This window comes from Dendrobium catenatum, unplaced genomic scaffold, assembly GCF_001605985.2.
Source record: "Dendrobium catenatum unplaced genomic scaffold, ASM160598v2 original_scaffold_43371, whole genome shotgun sequence".
Taxonomy (NCBI): Eukaryota; Viridiplantae; Streptophyta; class Magnoliopsida; order Asparagales; family Orchidaceae; genus Dendrobium; species Dendrobium catenatum.
Genome location: NW_021361827.1, coordinates 272,040 through 285,830, shown reverse-complemented (window position 1 = coordinate 285,830; position 13,791 = coordinate 272,040). Strand labels below are relative to the sequence as shown.

Genomic DNA, 13,791 nt, shown 5'->3' with positions numbered 1-13,791 from the left:
TGAATAAGCTCGATAAAAACTCGATTAATATTTAATTATAAAATTTATAAATATACATAATATAAATATTTTAATTTATTATAACATAATTATATAATTATTTTAATTAATAGATTTTAAAGTAATTAAATATTATAATATATGTTATAGTTTTAATTTCCCTACACTTGCAAATTTATTATATTACATCATTAGATTTTGCTCATTTGATAGCTCAAGAATACTTGTTAGATTTGTTTATATGAACATGCTTGTTTGATAGTCTAAAAAAATCTCTAAATATATTCACGAACAGAGCTCATTAGAGGTTGTTTGTTTAAAGCTCGATAAACACTAAACAAACCGAACATGAACCAAACATGAACACCATTAATTTAAATGAACCAAATATGAACACAAATAATAAAACTCGAATCAAACATGAATCGAACTTGAATAAGCTAATAATAAACGAACACAAACATGAACGCTCGCATACTCGGTTCAATTCGGTTCGTTTGCAGCCCTATGCCAATTACTAATTATCCTTCGATCTAGTCTAAATAGGGTTACAATTAGGAATAAATTTCAAAGAAGGAATTTCAAAGCATTTTGCATATATCTAGAAAACCATTGCCTCTTCTTACTCTAGGATTGATTAAAAAAAAATAATTAAATTACTCTTTCCCAGTTCTGAATATCGACCTTGAATATAAGGATTAATTACTTTCAATATTTAAAATAATGATTAAAACATGCTTCTAAGTCTACACACGCATATCTCTTAACGCCATCTATAAAATTCTATGGGTAACAATCCCAAAATAAAAAGTGTTTTAAAGTATGAAAATTTAAATTTCTGTTAGAACTAGAGCACTTCAGCGTTGTGCTTGTGAGTGTTACGGTGCTAGAGTTAATAGCACAGTGGCGCTAAAAACTGACATTGCTGCGTTTGAATGGTTGTTTTTACAATAATTTTGAATTTTACATGCAGCGCTGTGATGTTGGGTTTGAGCGTTACAACATGCTTCTAAGTCTACACACGCATATCTCTTAACACCATCTATAAAATTCTATGGGTAACAATCCCAAAATAAAAAGTGTTTTAAAGTATGAAAATTTAAATTTCTGTTAGAACTAGAACACTTCAGCGTTGTGCTTGTGAGTGTTGTGGTACTAGAGTTAATAGCACAGTGGTGCAAAAAACTGACGCTGCTGCATTTGAATGGTTTGTTTCTAAAATAATTTTGAATTTTACATGCAGCGCTGTGATGTTGGATTTGAGCGTTAAGGCACTAGGCACTAACAATACTTTTTATATATTTTATATTATAAATATCCCTGCCACCACCTCCCTCACTCTCGTTGTCGTCTGCGGAAAGAAATCAAAGGAGGAGAAGAGGAAAGAGAAGATGAGAGAGACGAGCCTTCGGGTGATTTTCATCCACCATTCTTTTACGAATATTATTTTATTTATTGTAAGTAACTATTCTCATACTTTTCTTTTCAATTATTTTGATTTATATGGATTTTATCTTTCCTAAATCAGTAAAAAATACATTATTTCTTGATTTCATAAGCTTTCACGATGTAACTTTTGATATATTATATATTTGATCATTCTGAATAATATGATATGATTTTATAGCATCTTCATAAGTTAGATTCATGTATATGAAGATTTTTGTGAAATAAGTAGGAAAAATTTATACTGAAAATGATTGAGTGATGTACTATGATTTGATATTATAATATGAAAATGTAATATCAGCTGAAATGATTAAAAGGACTGATATATATGAAAATGTGATGCTGATCTGATATTTTTCTTATAGAAAATTATATACTAATTGATATCAAATATACATGATATACTAACCTCACGTGATACTCTCAAGATTCATTGATGGGAGTCATAAGGAGTTGGAGACTGATTGAGAGTTATAAGGATTCGGGGTGACTCTCGCATGATACGAGGGGAGTTGTAAGGAATACACTGATTAGGAGCAATAAGGGGTGACTGGTTGAGAGTCTAAGTACACGTGCAAGATACCCTTATTTGAAAATCCAGTAGATTGAATACAAGTTACTAATTATTTGTTACTCTTACTAATTTTTAATATTGATTATTGATATTGTACGGAAATTAATCCTACGAACACTGATTTTTGTTACTGAATATGGATAATGACACAACAATATAATTATATAATTCATAGACTGACGAGAATAATCAAATGATCAACACAGAATGATTAATTGATACAAGGTACTGATATAGATAGCATATGTTGAATCATAGATTTTCTCATAAGTTTTACAACATGCTGTTTCTTTTTTGTATTGTTGTGATTTAAGTTATCATGTTGGGATTTTATGCTCTTTATATGATTTTACATGATTTTAGGTAAATGCAAGAAACTTGTGGATTGAGACTTAATTAGCTATAGTGATGTTTTACTTTTCATTCGATTATTTTAATTTATGTACATCCTTTTGTAGCCTACATGTATATTCTTTTGTAACCTACGAAGGTTATTGTATATATTATTTTGAACTCCACCAACATGATGATGCAAATATGGACTATAGTAATGTAAATATTGATTTTCGCTATTTATTAGTTTTCTTTAATGCCTTTGATCAGCTATGGATGTTTATCGATCTAGTTGACAAATGAACAGAATGAGATTGAAAAGATAATAAGCAAGAAATGGAAAAACACATCAAAAAAATTCTTCGACTTTAAATATCGGGGCATGACACTATGGACCTCAATCTTAGATGTCAACTTGAATTCCAGTCCTTTTTATAATGAACGCCCAACTTTTCTACATAAAGACATTATTGATAGTAGTTTCCAAGCTACCACTTAGGCTTCGTTTGGGACGGCTTTTTTATTGCTTTATAAAACGAAGTTTTAGTACAAAAATAAAAAAATTTGTACTAAAACTCCGTTTTAGAAAGCAGTAAAAAAACTGTCTCAAACGAAGCCTTAGTTAGAACACAATTAAAAAAACTTACCGAACCTAACCATAATTCCTAATATAATACCTACACAAACTTTTTTGTTTATTACAAAACCCTTCCACCTCCCTTCTCATACCATTATTGTGATAAATATCCCGACTTTAAATATGGACTTTAAATATGTTGTTCTTAATACTCGGAAAACTTTTATTGAGATGTACCTTTTTTATCCCAAAAAAGCTAAAGTGTTCAAATAAGGAGCTGAAGGAATTTACATCCTAACAAGAATTAGGGGTGCAACTGAATCAAGCCGGCTCACGAGGTGGCTCGGGCTTGACTTGTTAATAGGCTTGATGGTTTAACGAGCTCAAATTAGAACACCCGCTGCTAGCTCGCGTAACAACAGCAGGAAAATTAAAATGACACTGGCGGGAAGATGAAAATGACGCAGGCGGGAAGACAAGGACGCGGGGAAAATGAAGCCGCGGGAAAATGAAAACTGCTGCTCGTTCGGACTTCGGATGCGCTGCGGGAAGACGGGGACGACGCAGGCTCTGCTGCAGGCAGACGACGCATGCATGCGCTAACACGGGGCTCATTAACATGCTCGAAGTGCGGCTCGACGAGTTCATTTTCCCTTGCCGAGTCGAACTCGAGCTCGGTATTTGACAGTTGAGCTCGGCTCGAACACGTACATCCTGACTCGAGCTCAACTCGGCTCGTTTGCACCCCTAACAAGAATAAGCCTGACAATATTATCTTCTCGAAAATTATTTACAGGACTTGTTATTAATTAACTTTACACAACTTCCAATAATTAACGATCATTATAATTAATTGCTGCGATTTCAGCAAACAATTGAAGTTAATTTAAATCAGAACCACTGCTTTTTTAATGTATATATCTAATATTAATTTTTATATTTATTTATGTTATATTATAATACTTAAATCACTTAAAAAATTCGCTAATATCATTTTATTTAAATAAAATAAATTAAATATTTTCATATCACTGATTTTAAACTAGTAAAAATTGATCAAATTTATTTAGCTATTTATATTAGAAGACCAATAATATTAGAATTTGGAGTGAAGCCTAACAATTTTAACTTTTTATTTTCATTATAAAGATGTTTCATTGGCTCTTTGGTTTGAATTAAAGTGGGTGTGAAGTAAATCAATTACATGTTTTGAAAATATTGGTATTGGATTAGGGGGCTATTTGGTTGGTTAAAAAAGGTAAAAGGAATAGTTTAAAGGTATTTGGATGAGTGTAAATTAAATATATGTGAATACTTTCTTTTCACTTTGTTTTTAAAAGTAAAATGAATGTATTGTAAAGTCCAAAGATGATGGCTACCAGCAAGTCGCGGCGGCATATGATAATGGTGTTGGTTTGTGGCAAGTGGCGGCGGCCGACAGTGGATGCGGTGGTGATGGTGATCGGCGATGGCTAGCCGCTAGAGGTGGCCTGCGGTGGGTGGCAGCCATGGGAGGAGGGAAGGGTACACGTGCATCAAAAGATAAAAAATGTACATCTATACCTTTTATCTATGATATGCCATTAAAAATTTTATTCTGATCACAAATGTCAAGGAAAAATCAAGTCTAAAACTTTCAAAATTAAATCGGAGACCATTCAAACTCTGATTTCAACAAACTTATAGGTGAACTGAATGTCTCATAATTACAAACACAACAACACCAAATTCAACTCAATCCGAGCCTAACCAAATCGAAGATCCAGAGCACATTTGAAAAGTTCAAACCATAAATTAGATCATGACTAAACTTTTTCCAAACTAACATGCTTATAGTCGAATAAAACAACTCGATGAGACAAATCCATCGAGTCCAATATCACCAAATTTTAATATCATTAAAATATTCAAATGTCCAATATTGACAATCCATTCAAACAACTTCCAACTTATCCTTGATCTCCTTCCTATTTATTGGTCATATCACTCTCAAAATTTATAAATAGATCTTTCATTTCTCATGGAATGGAGCTCAAACAAGGAAGAGAAGAAATAGAATAAATAGAGAGGAACTAGTGTTCTCTTGCCAACAGACTCTTCCTCAACTAGGATATAAGTGCATCATAATTTGTATATGCTAACTTTCGTATTATTCATTTTAAGATGTTTGTCAAATATTTTTCCAATAGCTAAGATGGTTGTTACGTCATAGAGTATTCGCGACGGTAGAGAAATATATAGTTTAACGTCTTAGCGTTGTACGAAGATCCAACACACAAGAAGATAAGAGAGGGGGTTTAGCATTAATAAGAGACTAGAATTTTTACGTGGAAACCTCTAAAAAGGGGGAAAACACATGGGGCCTGACCCAGTTTGAATGAATATACTAGTATTTGTAGTATATTACAAATGAGGCCCTTCTTAGGGAGAAGGCCTTGGCTTGATGTCACAAATGTACATCATATAGAATGTATTACATGGCGGGAGTTACAATAATCAATATAGACATGTTTGTTTGGTCAACATGACCATAGTTAATAAGATGTATGTCAAAAAGACTGTAGTAGGCAGGTGACCGGGGTCAAAAAGACCATTATCCGACGATATAGGTCGGAAGGACCGTAGTATGCAGGAGACCGAGGTCAGAAAAACCGTTGTAGTAGGGGGTACTTTGGAAGAACTCTAGGCATTAGGTGGTGACTTGATAGAAGTTTGGGTCTCAAGTGGTGGTCCAACATAAGTCCGGGCCTCAGGTGGTGGTCCGGCGGAAGTCCAGGCCTCAGGTGGTGGTACGGCAGAAGTTCGAACCTCAGATGGTGGTACAACAAAAGTCCAGGCCTCAGGTGGTGGTTCAGCAGAAGTCCGGGCCTCAGGAGATGGTCCGGTGAAAGTCAATGAGTCAGATGTAGGTATGACGGAAGTCCAGGCCTCATGTGGTGGTCCGGCAGAATTCCGTCCAGCAGAAGTCTGGGCCTCACGTGGTGGTTCGACGGAAGTCCGGGTCTTAAGTTGTGTTCCGACTGAGGTGAGGGCCTCAAGTGGTGTTCCAATGAAGGCGAGGGCCTCGAGTGGTGGTCCGGCGGAGCAACGATGTCAGGGGGTGGTCCGGCGGGACTCAGGCTGTGGTCGAGGAGGAGCGAGGAGGCAAGAGCGATCTCCGATCTCTCACTTGCTCTCTTGCTTGGAGCCTACCTTTCAATAGGGATGAAGGGTCTATTAATAGATTCTTAGAGTGGCATGGCCATAAATATGTGGGAGATCAATGGAAAATGGAGAGTGGTTTGGATGGACGACCAATATTGAATCCCATGATTGTGGACTGTTTGTCAGACATTTGAAAATCTTAATGATGTCAGAATTTGACAATCTTGGTCTCGTTGGATTTGTCTCGTCGAGATGCTCGATTTGACTATAAGCACGTAATGTTTGGAAACCATTTGGTAATCCAAATTGTTGTTCGAACATTCTAACAACGCTTTGGGTCCTTAATTTGGACTCATTTGGGCTCGGATTGAGTCGAATTTGGTGTTGTTGGGTTCGTATTTTCGAGACATTCAGTTTGACTGTAAGTTTACTAAATCAGAGTTTGGATGGTCCCAATTTTAATCTTGAAAATTTCCAACTTAATTTTGCATCGAGATTCGTGCCCGATCAAGATAATTTTTTGAAGACGTATCAATGGTGTTTATGGTTAGTAAAATGTGATCTTAATCAGGTAAGACAATCTAAATGAGAATCACAAAAGGCTCATGGACAACTATTTTAATGTATTCTAATATGCCATATAATATGACAAATAACAATATTTTGACTTATGCTCCCCCTGAATAAAATTTCTGGCTCCGGCACTAGTGGTAATGACGGGGAAAATGAGTGGCAATGATGATGGAATGTGTAAGGTGGTACCAGTGATGGAAATCAAGTGAGCTTGTTTGCGGTGCAAACTATTCTTACTCAAAACTAGGCGAGTTTAGTTTATCTCAAAAATGAATTAAAATGATTTATAATTTATTTATTTTGATTTATACTTCATTTATTTTGCTTTACTTTACATTTCTCTTTCATCAAACTAAACACAAATATTTAAAAACAATTGTATTTGAAATATTTTACACACATTTTCTTCCAACCAAACAATCCTATATGAAATAGGAAAGCAAAGTAAGCATAATGTAGTGTAAAGTTTTGTAGTTCATTTTTGAACTAAAGTAAATTCACCCATCTCTTATCAAAATCATTTTCATCGCAAGCAACCCATTTTATCCCTGCTTGCCACCGATCACCACCAACACTCCTGCCATCGATCGCTGACCACCACCACTTACCCCTGCCACCCCCAATGTTGATTGTTGTCATTACCTGCCACCCGCCTCGTGTTGAGAGTCGCCACCACCACATTACCCATTGATATTGCCACCATCTAGGATGTCAAAATAAGTTGATTGGTCAAAAACACCAACCCGAACTCTATCCACTAGCAACCCGAATAACTTGAACCGTTAATTGTAAAATTTAGTATATTTGATAAAAAAACAATAAGATTATACTCACATGTAAAAAAAATATTTTTAAAGAAACCAAAAAGAAATTGTGAAACAATTTCTACAAATCTGAAATCATTTTTAAAAACCATGGATTATTTTTATGCTCCTTAAATTTAATATTTATTAAGCTCCTTTCACTAAATTGTTCACTTCATATCTTTAAAATCTTTGTCTAATAGGCTACAACTAACGATTAATTAATAATATTGATCAATTTAAATAATAAAAAATTTAATGTTAATTTGTTGATCACATGATCTATTAGACTATGCTGTTTCACTCTCACTTTTGTTAGCTATAATCATCTAAAAGAAATCCTAAACAAGTCTTTTTTATTGAAAATAAACGACAAATCTGTAAGCCGTCAGTTCCTTTGAGTGCATCCGCCAACTTAAATTTGGATTCTCTTCTCTACTTTCAATTTACTTTGCTTCCCTCGCTTTATTTTTACTCAGCCAGCCGCAAATCCCAACACTTGTGTAGATCTTTCTGTTTCTATCCATGGCGAGGATCGCGGCAGAGCACGCAAGGCGATGACTGATACGGCGAGCAGGACTCTTTTACCGGCGAAAACTCCGGGTAAGTTTTCTTCTTTAGCCTCAGGAATCAAGTCAGACCGCCGGCCGCAGTGGCGGCGGCGGTGGCGGAGTCGTCCCCGTTTTTCCTTATGCGTCGCCGCTGGGGACGGTGGAAAGCGAAGTATCCCCGCCACTCCTTTGCTCCAGTGGAAGTTCGACGAAGAAAGTTCAAGCGGCGGCAAGCCGCAGCGCCATCCAGGTGGCGAAACCCTCAGGAAGCACAAAAAACCGGCAAGAGGTTCCAAGCCGGCTGCTTCAGCGAGGAGACTCGCTGCCGGAATCTTGCACCTCTGGCTCCCGAAGGTTGTCGGTGGAGGAGAACCCAGTTTGGATTTGAAGGTTTGGAAATTTCAGATCTTAAAAAGGCCTCTTTCTAGGGTTTCCGCTTAGTTTGTTTAAGCAATTTCTTCTGAAAAGTTGGCATCTTGAGTCCTGACGACTTAGTGTCATGGTGGCATTTTCTTAGGGGCTCCGTTGTATATTTTTCTGCTCATTAAGTCTATTCTCATAATCTGTTAAACAAATTTCAATTTTGGTAGATTTCCAGAACGTTTATCAATTTTCATATATTGAAAGTCCCAAAAAAAATTCATACATTGTTCTAGCCTTTTAGGGCATCTCCAACCGCCGTTCTTGCTTTGCTCCAACCGATCTCCTTTTTTGACGCCATTTGATCGCGGATGAACAGTGCGACGCCAATATTGGCGTTGCACTGTTCATTTGCGGCATTTTCTTCTCTCTACCGAACAGCTTGGGAAGAAAGGCGCCAACGAAAACGACCATTTTAGCGGCAAAATGGCGTTGGATTGGAGATGAAACACGGCATTTTTTTGATTTCCCTGCATTTTGGAGTGAAAAATGACATTTTCGGTTGGAGATGCCCTTAGACATTCTTTTGACTTTCAATTGCATTAGTCAGCTTGGGAGATGTGATTTTTGAAAGAACTTATTTGCTTTCATGGGATGATCAAGGGGCATATAGACTCAGCTGCGACCCCATAGGACTCTTTCAGATGTGACTGTTTCCATGATCTATCTGGGGATCTATTGTGGTCCCATAATGGAATTCCTAAATTTCTCTTAATTTTTTATTGCTATCTTTATCCTATGATGCTGTCGTTTTAAAACTCTCTTTTACTGTTTCTCCTTTTCTTTCCATATTCTTCTTTGAAGATCAATTACGGTCAGCAACACCTCCCTTATGTCTCCAGTGGCAATTTCTTCAATCTCCACCCTGATACCAATGAAGATTTCATTAGCCTTCTTGCTATTAAAAAACGCAGGAATGGCATTTCGCACAAGGTATATACCAAGCTTCTTTGTGGTGTGATGAGAAAAAAAATACATCTTTGTGCTTTTGAGTTGTATTTCTACAGCCATTTATTGACTCGGTGAATTCAATCAGCTTGAAGCTTCTGCTTCATTGCTCTCTTCCTTTTCCGAGATTGAGACAAAATGGGACCTTGGCTATCCAAAGGTATCTAGAGATGCATTTCACTTTTATGATAATCGGAAACCTCTCGAAGACCAGAAAACCAACAAGTTCTCTATTGTTTCTGCTCTCCGATCAGAACTTGAACTGGCTCGGTCCAAAGTCAGTGAGCTTGAGGTGGAACGGGAATCTGCTAAGAAAAAGCTTGATCACTTCATGAGGAAAATTGAAGAGAAAGCTGTGCGGAGGAGAAGAGAGCATGAAAAGATTAGATCTGTAATTGATGCAATGAAGGAGGATTTGAACAGAGAAAGGAAGAATGCTCAGATGCTAGAAATTATGAATGCCAAGCTTGTTAATGAGCTTGCTGAGGCTAAGCTATCTGCAAAGCAGTTCTTGCAGGAGTATGAGAAAGAGAGGAAATCCCGTGAACTTATCGAAGAAGTTTGCAATGAGCTGGCTAAGGAGATTGGGGATGATAAGGCTGAGGTTGAGGCACTGAAGTTGGAGTCAGTAAAGACCAGAGAAGAAGTGGAAGAGGAGAGAAAGATGTTACAGATGGCAGAGGTATGGAGGGAAGAAAGAGTGCAAATGAAGCTAATTGATGCAAAGCTAGCTCTTGAAGAAAAGTATTCAAAGCTAAGCAAATTGCAGGAGGAGGTAGAAGCCTTTCTGAGTATAAGAAGTGTCAACAACTACAATGTTTCTGAGACTAAACAAGCACAAGCTCTTAAAGAGGCAATTGGATCAGTCAAAGCTTATGATATGAAAGAGTTCTCATACCATCCTCTACCAGCTTCTCATGGCATTTTTTCCATCTTTGAAGAACTCCAGCCAATACAGCAGGCTACTGTAAAAGAGATTGAACAATGCCATGGATCTTTGACTCCCGATGCGAATGGATATTCAGAAAGTATCATGAAGAAGTACGACAACATGATATTTAATGGAAATTGTGATGCAGAAGAAGATGAGAGCGGGTGGGAAACCGTGAGTCATGTGGAAGAGCACGACTCCTGCAAGTCACCTGATGGAAGTGAACCCTCTGTTAGTGGAGTAGATTGTGATATGCATAGAGATGATGAGAAACAAACTAGTGAAATTAGCGAGGTTTGTTCCATAACAACAAGACAATCAAGAAAAAAAGCTTCTTCTCTATCTAGATTTTGGAAGTCATCACATGGGAGTAATGCCGAAGATTTGAAGAAGATTTCTTTTGAGTTAACCAATGGGAGACTTTGCAATGATCAATCATTTAATGCCACAGCCACACTATCATCATCAAGGATGTCTACCGAAACAGGCATCAGCCCAGCTAGTGCTTGTAATTGGAGCTCCTCTGATTTACTGAACTCTCATATTAGCAATGGGGTAACGGGCCATGTTGAATGGCCACAGTCCACAAAGAAGCAAAGCTTGAAGGCAAAGCTCATGGACGCAAGGATTCAAATTCAGAAGGTTCAGCTTCGTCAGGTCCTTAAACAGAAGATATAAGACTTCTGAAGTGCTGCAGCCGGCAATGAAACGCAGATTCAAATACACCTCCTTGGCTCTGGTATGCTTTGAACCAGCTCCATACAGTTATTATTCATTTACTTAACTGTCGGTAGACGGGTAATGTTCTATTTCAGAGATTTAGAATCTTCTTCAGCATGTGATTTTAGCATGCTAAGCATTCTAGCATAGTTATGAATATGTTAGTTTTAGTTCTCCGGTTCAGTATATTAAATGGTATATTTTTAGAAATTAGTAGTGTAGTGATAATTTTTGCCGAATTCATGTCTCGTTTAGCATGCTGAGTTAGGGCCTCCATTTTTCACTCTAAAATGCAGTGAAACTCAAAAATACCGTGATTCATCTCCAATCGAACTCCATTTTGCGCGCTTCTGCGAAGGTAACCGTCTTTCTCCTCTTTTGCGCGTTTCTTCGATAAATCCGGTTGAGACAGAAAAATCGCGTAGGTGAACAGTGAGTAAATAGCGAAAGTTTTGGCATTCGGCTGGAGCTACCGAACGATGTCATATGCATGTTTGCCATTCGGTTGGAGATGCCCTTAGCTATTAGAAATGCATATTCTATTCTTTTCGTCAGAAACTCCTGGTTGTTAGTGACCAGAATTTTTTTTTTGTAAATTAGGTTTTACTACGTATAAAGATTCAAGGATTTTTTGTTTTGTTGAAAAATTATGGGGTCAAGCTCTATTGAAATAAGTCCACTTGTGCTTATTGTCTATTACAAATTGTTTCCACCACCGTAATTATGGGTGTTAATGATATAATATAGCAATGGGAACAGACTTGTGGTAATAGAGTTGTTTTTAAGAGTTTGTCTGCGCATTTTTGATCATTCTCTTTTAAGAAGATTAGAAACTGTGAAGTCTAGTGTAAGTTTTGATTTTGATGTTACGAGTTATTGACATCGATAGAGTACATTGATCTTATGGGTGATGACAATGTGTTTATATTGGTGGCAATAATAGGCAATTAAGTTGATGAGTTTTGGGGTTGATGTTAATGGCAGTATATTGTAGTTGGGCAATGATGGTCTGGAGACCAAATTTGGGAATTCGTAGTAGTGCAATGATGGTCGGGAGACCATAGTCGAGTTATGGTGGTCGGATGGCTTTAGTCAGGCAATGATGATTTGAAGGCCATTGTTGAGCGATGGCATTCGTGAGACTTGAGTTAAGCGACTGTGAATTGTGAGTGATGGATTGTGAATGGATTAGGATGGTTGGTCGGTGGTTGTTTAATTACTATGATCAAGCAATGATGATTGAATGAGAATAATACCTAGTAGTGATATTTAGCATAGAATATTAAATGGAGTTTTAAGCTCCCTTGAAATTTTGCTCCTAATCTCCGTCCATGTGAAAAATGATGGTCTATTTATAATATTTTAGGCTTAACATTTAAAAAAATCTAACCAAAATTTCATGACAATTCATATTGAATCATTAAATTATTGGCAGATTATTCAGCATTTAAGTATCTTAATGACCTTAGAATTGCATGATATTTAGATGGTTGATTCATCTACTCAAGTGGTTCAATTTGACTACAAACAAGCATGATTTAAGGATCATTTGATGTTCAATCAATATCTCAAAGTTTTCAATTATATTTGAAGTGTTTGATTTTTTTTTAAGGCCACATTGTAATGGCCTATATTTTAAGTGTTTGATTTGAGATTTGAGTTCATTTGGACTCGGACATGTTGTGGACTGGAACATTCACGGCAATAGAGAGATAAAGAGCTTAATGTCTTAGCTTTGAATGAAGATCCAACAAAGATACAAATAAAGAAAGAGGGGTTGGAGAGTCATAAGAGACCAAGATTTTTATATGGAAAATCTTGAAAAGGAAAAAAATCATAAGGTATGGCCCAGTTTAAATGAATCTATTAGTTTTAGTAGTCGATTACAAATGATGTCCTTCCACCAGGAGAAGGCATCGGCTCAATGTATCATATAAAGCTCAATACATAGTTGAGATTGGAAGAATCCAATGATAAGGGAGTCATTCTCAAGAGAACTTTGGTCTGTTCATTTGGTTGGTATGACGACGGAGGTCAGAGGGACCGTAGTTGGCGGGTGACGAAGGTCGAAGGGATCGTAGTCAGTGGGCGACGGTGGTCGGTGGGCGATGGAGGTCAAAGGGACCGCAGTCAGCAGGTGACAGAGGTTGAAGGGACCACAGTCGATGGACTACGATGGTTGGAGGGACCGTATTTGGCAGGCAATTGTGGTCTGTAGGTGGTCAAAAAGATTATAGTCGGCGGGCGAAGGTGGTCGGAGTGGTGTTTGATTGGCAGTCCGATAGAGCACCAACAATGGTTGGCCGTTGGAGGAGATCTAGCGACGGTCGGCAGTCGCGTTGAAATCTGGCGGTAGTTGACAGCCAAGCAGTGGTCTGAAGATGGTTGAGCGAAAGTTCGACTGCGGTCGACGATCGGGTGGAAGTTTGACGACAAACTGTGGTCAGGTGGTGGTCCGATGATGGTCGAGTGGAAGTCCGGCGGAGGTTTGTCGGTTGTAGTGCTGGAGCTCTTAAAACCTCAAAACTCTTTCTAATCTTCAGCCAAATGTCCATGCTCCAATCCTCTTTTTCATGCAGAGAGTGGGGTCTATAGATTTTTGAGAGTGTCATGCTCCGTAAATATGGAGAATTTTTGGGCAGATTTGGATTGCCCCATCGGATGGCTCATATCGATCCCCTCGATTGTAGAGCATTTGCCAAGCATTTATGTGTCTAAATTATGTCATAATTAAGCGATCTTGGGCTAATTGGATTCGTCTCGTTGAG

At 37.5% G+C, this 13,791-nt stretch overlaps 1 protein-coding gene across 2 annotated transcripts; it reads left to right on the top strand.

Moving 5' to 3' along the window:
* Positions 1-7,799: 7,799 nt before the first annotated feature.
* Positions 7,800-11,444, top strand: LOC110092081. 2 transcript variants are annotated; one of them, XR_003699489.1, is made up of 4 exons: positions 7,800-8,394; positions 9,229-9,357; positions 9,461-11,042; positions 11,320-11,444. XR_003699489.1 is itself a non-coding variant. In XM_020816440.2 (3 exons), exons 1-3 carry the CDS (start codon positions 8,011-8,013, stop codon positions 10,979-10,981), a joined length of 2,034 nt encoding a protein of 677 aa, XP_020672099.1. In that variant the 5' UTR covers positions 7,800-8,010; the 3' UTR covers positions 10,982-11,266. The 2 variants fall into 2 exon arrangements, 1 of the variants encoding a protein (XP_020672099.1); XM_020816440.2 differs by lacking the exon at positions 11,320-11,444 and having other exon boundaries at positions 9,461-11,266.
* Positions 11,445-13,791: the final 2,347 nt, after the last annotated feature.

What these genes read in the sequence shown, in the direction of transcription:
- LOC110092081 (XM_020816440.2), top strand. Translation starts at nt 8,011, where the DNA reads ATGACTGATACGGCGAGCAGGACTCTTTTACCGGCGAAAACTCCGGGT. An exon ending in AACCCAGTTTGGATTTGAAG is followed by an intron (nt 8,395 to 9,228) that starts GTTTGGAAATTT and finishes TCTTCTTTGAAG; the next exon opens with ATCAATTACGGTCAGCAACA. An exon ending in GGAATGGCATTTCGCACAAG is followed by an intron (nt 9,358 to 9,460) that starts GTATATACCAAG and finishes GAATTCAATCAG; the next exon opens with CTTGAAGCTTCTGCTTCATT.